The sequence below is a fragment of the Arachis hypogaea genome, chromosome 9 (genome assembly GCF_003086295.3).
Source record: "Arachis hypogaea cultivar Tifrunner chromosome 9, arahy.Tifrunner.gnm2.J5K5, whole genome shotgun sequence".
In the NCBI taxonomy this organism is placed as follows: Eukaryota; Viridiplantae; Streptophyta; class Magnoliopsida; order Fabales; family Fabaceae; genus Arachis; species Arachis hypogaea.
In genome coordinates, this window is record NC_092044.1 from 92,680,254 (window position 1) to 92,688,877 (window position 8,624).

The 8,624-nt window shown below is 34.7% G+C and overlaps 1 protein-coding gene across 1 annotated transcript; it reads right to left on the reverse strand.

Moving 5' to 3' along the window:
• Positions 1-179: 179 nt before the first annotated feature.
• LOC112711237 (kinesin-like protein KIN-10A) lies at positions 180-3,801 on the reverse strand. The gene is made up of 5 exons (XM_025763844.3): positions 2,945-3,801; positions 2,197-2,352; positions 1,998-2,105; positions 1,801-1,911; positions 180-1,703 (listed from the first exon to the last, which is right to left on the reverse strand). Exons 1-5 carry the CDS (start codon positions 3,608-3,610, stop codon positions 474-476), a joined length of 2,271 nt encoding a protein of 756 aa, XP_025619629.1. The 5' UTR covers positions 3,611-3,801; the 3' UTR covers positions 180-473.
• Between the last annotated feature and the right edge of the window lie 4,823 nt (positions 3,802-8,624).

Here is an 8,624-nt window from a genome sequence, read left to right on the forward strand (position 1 = left end):
GGCTTTTTAATCCATACTGTTTAATTTACAGGTTAAATGGGTTGAGCTCATAATCTAACAACTTTTTTAAATTTTTCTTTAGCAACGAGTCATGTGAGAATTATACTATTTTCTTTTATATTTAGATATAACTCATAATAAATGATAAGTAAAAAGAAATAATAATATAAAATAAAAAATAGAAGAAAATATGTTGGCCCGTTAAAAAGTAATTAAAAGAATTTTATAATTACAGACAAAAAGCTTACCAAAAGGGGTCATTTTGAATAACCATGCCGTATGGTCACCTTCAATAGGGAGTCCCTATATTGAAAAAATTCATACGGAGGTTTATGACGATGAAATATACCACATAACTTTGCAGTTTTCAAAAGGGAAACACACATGTTTCTCTTTACACACCACTGGTCACAGAAATATCTTCTTTCTTTTTTTTTTTTTTTTCATTTTGTAGTACACACCAGAAATGGAATCTAGTTTCCTAATCCTAAAACATTGTTTGGGTGCATATTTTCCTTGTTGCAAGTTTTTATAACACAATCTTTATCACCTGTCTTCATTACAGGAGAAAACCTGAGACCAAATGTATCATCATCAGAAGAACACTTCTTTGCTGGTGGTTTGGGTGTTTCATTATGCCGTGAAAGCTCTCTTTGGTTTCCACAGAGAGTGAATATGTTTTGAATTCTCATTAATCTATCATCACATTCCTCTGAGCTTTCCAATGAATCTGCAGCAACACTAGAGGACTTGTTGCTGTCAACAACAGTGCATACTCTCTTCTCCTCTATTACTTCTTTCTCGACTTCCCCGCCTTCATCTTCATGATCATGTTCTTCTTCTTCGTCTTCGAAAACTGTACTAAGACATAGTCCTTTTCCAAAGAATGGTGTACAAACAGTTCCATCTTGTACCTCATTCAAAGGATTTGTGAAAGGTTGATTTGAAATGTCTTGCATAACATTGTAATCACTCTTAGATAAGCCGATGATTTTTACTTCGTGGGGAAGTGGCTGTTCCTGATCATCCATGTCCAAATCCATTGATTTCACCATCCCCGGATCCTCCTCGCTTTTGTATATTCGCAACAACCTTCTCATAAAACCATTTGATTCCATTTCCTTTGATACATTTACCTCTTTACTGGAGTGAGCCAGCTTCAATTCTATTTCTATTTCCTCGAGTCGCTTTCTCAGAAGTTCAACTTCCTCCTCCTGCTGCAATAACCTTTCTTCCATTCTCCTCTTCTCCAATTCAACAAACTCATTGGTCATTCTTTGGCACTCCTCCAGCTTCTTCTCTAACTCCTGTCTCATAAGCAGAGTTCGTTCATTTACCTTCAAGTTAATCTCCTCCTCGCTTTCGGAAGTTCCTTTAGCTTCTGTGATCTCCAGTCTAGCTCTTAATGCAGCAATCTCTTCTTCTTTCTTTAGAAGCTTTTTGTGTGCTTCATTTCGCTCTTTCTCTCTGAGCTTGTTTTCCATTTGCAGCTTCAAGATAAATTCATCCATTGCAGCAATTCTCGAGCCCAAAATGACAGCGGAAGAGGATTCCTCCTCCTTGCCCGGGGTATGAGGGCCGCGGACTATGCACTTTGCTTTTGCACCATATTCAAGTGTGGAGATTGTCTTATGTATTTCCTTAGGATCGGGACTGGCACAGAGTATCATTAAGATTTTCGACTTGTCATCTTCAAACGAATCCTTTACCGAAAAAAAAAGAAGATACTTTAATGAATTAATACTGTAAAAAAACAGAACAGGACACCATATAATGGACAGAACTAATGGCTAGAATTACCTGCAGAAGCATGGTAAGTTTGCTGTCCCTAAAGGGCACGTGAGAATCGCCATTTGCAATGGACTCAACCACTCTCTTTAGGGCTATATTTCCTTGATTGATTTTTGCAGTCTATAATTCCATTGGAAACATGATACTCAGCAGAGAACTACTACATGATCTGAGAAAAAAGAACACAGTCAAGGTGAAAATATTACCTGCATTTTGGCCTCAAAGCCAGTTTGGCCGGCTTGCTCAATATTTTCTGATCCGGCCATATCTACAAGCATTAGCCGTCCTCCGACAGTTGGGACATCAAGGATTACCTGTGTAAAGTGGAACATATGGTGGTTATCAATAACCAAGTAAACTGAATAAATTATTATCAGAACTAATCACCTTCTGAAGTGACCTTACTATGCAGTGACTTCTAGAACTCCTGTCATTGCAGAGTGTGCTTTTAACAATCCTTCGCTTCTCCACTTTCTGAATTTCTTTTGAGATCTTCCCTGCTTCGTTTCCAGATATATATGTTGCATTCTTTGCCTTTTTCCCCATCACTTCAAGTTTTGCCTACAAGCAAAACAACCTAAGTAAGAAACTAGAAACTATAAACTAAAAATTGATTGATTGATTAAACTATAATTGTTCAGTCAATACTTCCATTCTAGCAAAATATTGGGAAGAGCTACTCTATATAACTATAGAGAACTCAAATAATCTCTTGCTTATTCATCCAAAGTTTCCATACTACACATACAAGCAGCTACTCACTATCCTATCATAATGTTTAAACAAAGCCAAGCAAATGAAAATAAGTTGGGCATATTCTCAATTATGAATTTTCCCCTTCCTCACAAATCTTCTTGTTTTCGCTCTACTGAGTAACAGGATTGCTCTATACATAGTTACATACTCTTGCAATGGTGCATTAAATGAATATACAATTTTTCTCTCTGCAGCTTTGAATTCACTTCTTTTTTTCATTGCATATTTTCAATAATTTAGTAGTTGGAACCCACAAAATAAGGAAATAATTTTCATTTGTTATATTATACATGCAAGTATACAACAGAATTTAACTGAATTACATAACAATCCTACAGATTGATCCAATTGAACAGAGAAAACAGATCAAATAATCCACAAAGACAGATCATATTACCTTGGAACCACTTCCCTTAGGCCATCCCAATCCAAACCCTGCTCCGCCGCCACCATTGGTGGACAAAAGATCATAAATCTCTTCATTGTAGATCTCCAAAACAGTAACCTGAACAAAATTCCCAAACCCAAGACCACCACCGTCTCCATCCCCACCCTCATCTCCAAGAATGTCCCTCAAAGATCTATACACAATCCCTGGCTCCTTTGAGCACCCAAACATAGTGTGACTCTTTCCGGAACCGGTCGGCCCATACATCATAATTGTGCACTTCTCCCCAAGCTTCACCGCACTGATTCTTGATTCCACAAACTTCTTGTAGAATTCATCAAGGTCTTCTTCCTCAGACACAGAAACTCCATCAAGGGTGAAGTCTCGGTACCCGAAATCAGCTTTAACGCGGATACTCTTGGAGCTTGAACTGGTTTGAATAACGGGTAAAGGCTTGTCCTTTCTATCAGGGTAGTCACGGATTCTTGCAATTACTTCAACAGGGTGCTCCGGTGGGAGTTCCTTGTTGTTGAGATTGTTGGGATTCGGAGAAGGGTGTGGCTGTTGTTGTTGTAATGGGGTTTTGGGGGCATTGAAGTTGAGGCGGTGCTTGGAGTGAGGCGTTTTCAACTGGGTGGAGTAATGGTTTGGTTTGGGAGAAGGGGTTGGAGCCATTGATGAAGAAGAAGAAGAAGAACAAGAAGAAGAGGAGACAGAGAGCGAGAATACCCAGAGAGAAATTGAGAAGAAAGATTGAAACTTTGGGGTTTAATTGCAACCTTGGATGAGAAACAGAGAGCAAAATGTTCAAGAAATGCGAAATCGAGATGATGATAATGGATGGTGAAGAAAACGGAGCAAATGGAGAAGAAAGGGTTTTTGAAATTGTTCAACCAAGATGTAGCCGTTGAATGCTCTAACGTCTATTTTTAATTTATGTTACCGTTGAATTTTTTCCTTTCTTTTCTGTTTTCAACTTAGAAGAGCTTTTGTGTTTTTATTGTTATTTTTTGAAGTCTTGCTAACGTGTAAGAGCACATTTAAAAACACTACAAATAAAATTGTTTTATTAAATATTATTGATATTGATTTTTTTTTTACATTTTTAATGTATTTTAAAATGAGAAATGTTAGGGGCTAGCACTTTTGTTAAATTTTGGCCAGTATTTAACCATAAAAAAGAAATTGAATGATTCTACACCATTAAATACAATCTCACACCATTAAAAACTTCACACCATTAAAAACTTCATTAATAACTAATTGATGATTAAGAACTACAAAATCTGCTGACCCTTAGACTTTCTCTTTTAAAATTTTATAATTATATTGTTAAAATATATCTTTAAAATATAAAATAATTATTTTTTATTTTTTATTTTTCTTTGTCAAAAATTACAAAAAGATATTATTTATACATATTTTGTATAACATTTTTAAATGTTTATACGTTTTGTTTATTTGTTCTTATAGTGTATTTTGGAAAAAAAATTATTAACAAGATGATATACATAACACCTAAAACCGTCAAAAAATATGTTTAAATCACATTTTGGTAATAATAACCTGAAAATAATTTTAAATAAATCTATGATTCAAGAAAGAAATTGAGAATAAGTTTAGGTATGAAATTACTTAAGATAAATATTAGGGTTAAGCACGATTTTGGTTTCTAAGATAAGGGTTGAAAAATTTTTTCGTTTCTAATCTTTTTGTGCATATAAAATCATCCATAAAGTTTAAATTAATTTTAAAATCGTCATTTTTACCAAAATTTTAATTTTTATTACTAAATTACCCCTGACTAAAAAAATATAAAATAAAAAAAAGAAAATGGGTTAAAGAAAAGGGTGAAGGGGGGTGGGGGTGTTCAGGGAAGAAAGAGGGGGAAAGGAATCTGTCGCCAGTCCACAAGAGTGTCATCATCTCTCGCGATTTGCTCCGTTGCAGTGCCTCTCTCGTGATTCGCAGCGCTACCGACCACCGCAAAACCGTTCTCGTCGCGATTCGCAGCGCTGCCAACCACCACAGCGCCCTCCTCGTCGCAATTTGCGACGTCACTACCACTGCAACTTTCCTTCCTTCGTAATTCGCAGTTCACTGCCGCAACCCCTCTTCCCCCACCACCCTGCAGTCCTTTCTCTCGAGATTCGCAGATCACCTACTCTCCCTCGAGGTCCCTGCAGTGTTGTTTCAATTTTTTATTCCTTTTTTCTTTAATTTTTCAGATTTAAAGGAAGGTGTTTTGGTTCTATTTATTCTATTGTTGTTGTTGTTGATGCTTCTGGTTGCTTCTATTTATTCCTTTCTATTCCATTTTTGTTGTTGATGCTTCTGGTTGCTTCTGCTTATGTTTCTTTTGTTGGAGAGGAAGGCAAGACTCTGCTTTGTTGTCTTCTATTTCTTCTAGTTTTCAATGTGTATTGTCTTATTTATCTTCTAGTTTCTTTGTTTATCTGCTTTCATTATTCATGTGTATTGCTTCTGCTTCTGCTTTTGTCTTGTTTATCTGCTTTTGGTTGCTTATGGTTCTGCGCTTTTGTGATGGAGAAAAAGAGAAAGAAGAATAGAAAATGAGAATTTTGGGGAAGAAGGGGAAGGGTATTTTGGTCCAAAGAACAATTTTAAAATCAAGTTAAATCTTAGGGATGATTTTGTAAGTAAAAAAAAGTTCGGGACGAAAAAATTTTTCAATCCCTACCTTAGGGACCAAAATCGTACTTAACCCTAAATATTAATATTGGGTTGAAATTCACTATATATATTTAGTAAGGGATGTATTTGATAAATTTTTTTATAAATACCTGTATAAACTTTAATATTAGCATAATATGTATTAAAGAGCAATACTACATGACTAACATTATTATTTTTTGTCAGTAATAATTTGAGCTCATATTTATAGATATTTTATATACAAGAAGCATATAAATTTGCAGCTATATTTACCAAAATTTTGTATACAAAAATTAATATAATTTACACCCACGTTTTTTAAAATTTGCACAGATGAATTAATAAAATTTATTTGTTAAAAATAATTTAGTATTTGTGCTGGTCAAATGATGACCAAAACCACTAAAAGTTGCTGAACCCTTATAACACCCTACCACACAGGATTTTACGCTTAAGTTGTAAATTAGAGGTGGCCAGTTATTACAACCTCTAAAAGCAAAAGGCATATATAAGTATAATTGAAAGAATTTGTAACTAGAAGCCTTGAAGGAGAAGCTAAACAAAAGCGTAACAGAAAATCACATCACTTATGTCTGGCAAGCATAAAAAGGATAACAAAGATCAAACGGAAATGATAACATATAAATACAAAGAACAGAATTTCAAAAGATACAGATATCCAAACTCCAGACTCGACCTGCGAAACTAAGATCAACTAGAGTATTAATACCCGCTATAGCAAGTAGGACTAAGCCACGACTACTACCCACTTAACCTAGAGCAAGTGGAATAAACCACTACTGTTGCTACCACCCAGGCGGGTGTTTAAGAATTTAACCCGGAACAAGTGGAATAAACCACTACTGTTGCTACTGTCCAGGTGTCTCATCACAAATCCGAAGCAAGTGGGACGAACCACAACCCTTGCTACTCCCCAGGTATCTCATTTCAAAATTCATTCTCAATATAGTTTCAATTCATTCAAGAAAAATCATAATTAAAATCAATCCCATCATCTCCATCAATCATATCTCATTCTACATTTTCAACTCTTCACACTCTTCATAAATCTCCTTCCACTTCAATTTAGTCTTCTCTATAATATAACTCTTCTTCCGTAATCTAACAACTAGCATTTGGGTCTTAAATAGAAGTTACCGAGGTTTAAAAATGCTAGAAGAATGATTGATAGTTAAAAAATTGTGAATTTTCAATAAAACAGTGGTTTTTGAGGTTTACAAGCTTGTCAGAAAAGTCAAACAGTTAAAACAGAGTTTTAGTATTAAGGTTTCAAAAGGCTTAGAGAAGGGGGTTGAATCTATGGCCTTCTTTAACTTTTAATTATTAAGCCTTAAAGATAGAACTTTAAACATGATTTCTGTTGATTTGCGCAGCGGATTAATCAGGAGACAATTTTGTTTTGTCTTATAAAACCAGAAAATAGAACTAAAACAGAGAAGAGGTAGAAGAAGAAGATGACACCACCATATATCCTAGTTCAGTTTCTTTGTGCAATGCAACCTACATCCAGTCTCCACCACAACATTGGTGGAATTTTCACTATAATCCAAGTATTACATATAACAATTTCCTAGGACTCAACTCAATCCTATATGGACACACAAGCTTCAACATAAACTTGACTTGGCTATGCTAATACCTAGACTCACCACATTAAGTGCTTACCCAACTTAGTAAGGGATACTTCTCAGGTATATGACGCAAGACAGAAAATACAACCAATAGAAATCAAAAATCACTCTTGACTTTTCTCTCAAGTGTATCTCTCAACCTTTTTTTCTTTATGGCTTTTTCTCAATGCCTCTCTTTCTTGCCTTTTACCTCACAAAGAAAACTAAGAAAGATATACATTGAAACAAAAATACAAAATAGTAAAACATGAAGGAGATTGATAAATCATAGCTTTAACTCTATGTACTAAACCCAGCATCTGAACTCATAACTTTGTTCTTCATCTTGGCAGAGTGCTCTCTTTAGTGTAGGTGCAATGTTTCTAAGACTTCAAACTCTATTGTGAGATTTCTCTCTTCTCTCAATTCGGGTTCTCTCTCTTTCTCTATCAAACTGATCCCAATTTTTCTTTTGTACCTTAGGTTGAGCCACGGTTGGGGTTCCTCTTGAGTCAACTTCTTGGATTTTGAGCTTTGATCAATCACCCCTTCTTTTTCTTCAATCAACCTTTAAATTAGGGATTTCAAATATGATTTATTTGCTTGTCCGAGGGCAACAGAGCAACAGAGATGATATTCCTCATTGATAATCCAAAATCTAGACCCTTAAAAATGTGCTTTGGCCCCAAGTAACAATTTGAGCATTTGATTCACAACAGGGATAATCAGAAGCTACTTTCTCAATTTATCCCAAATTGGCATTACAGAGAGTTGGTGAAGAAGTGAAGAAATCAACTTGCATGCAAATAGAAATAAATAACCTTTAATTTATGACTTAGCTTAACATGCCTCTGATTAGTGTGATTGGACATTGCTTTTCTTGATTGAATTTCTCTTTCTTTCTTCTCTTGTGATAGAGCTCGAAGAAGAAGATATATATATATATATATATATATATATATATATTATATATATATATATATTATCTCTCTCTCTCTCTTTTTTTTTTTTTTTTTTTTTCTTCTCTCTGATTGATTTACTAATGCTTGAAACAATTTGGGCTCGGTTAGGATTAGATATTCTGTTTAGCCCATTTGATTTCCTTGTTCCTTTCTTGGGCTTTGTTTGTAGATCAAAGTATCTCCAGCAATGTTTATTTCTTTGTTCTAATTATTTGAGCTACAGCTTTTTATTTTTGGGCCTGCATCAATCAAAGCAATCAAACCATTTGGGTGTACCATAACCAATATTTGTATCATTAATATTGATTCTCAACTCAAAATTTCCTTGTGAAAATTTTTAAAAGGAATAACAAAATATTTAAAAGACATGATTTTAAAACCCCCTTTATGATTTTATCTGTTTTTATTTTTCCCATTATT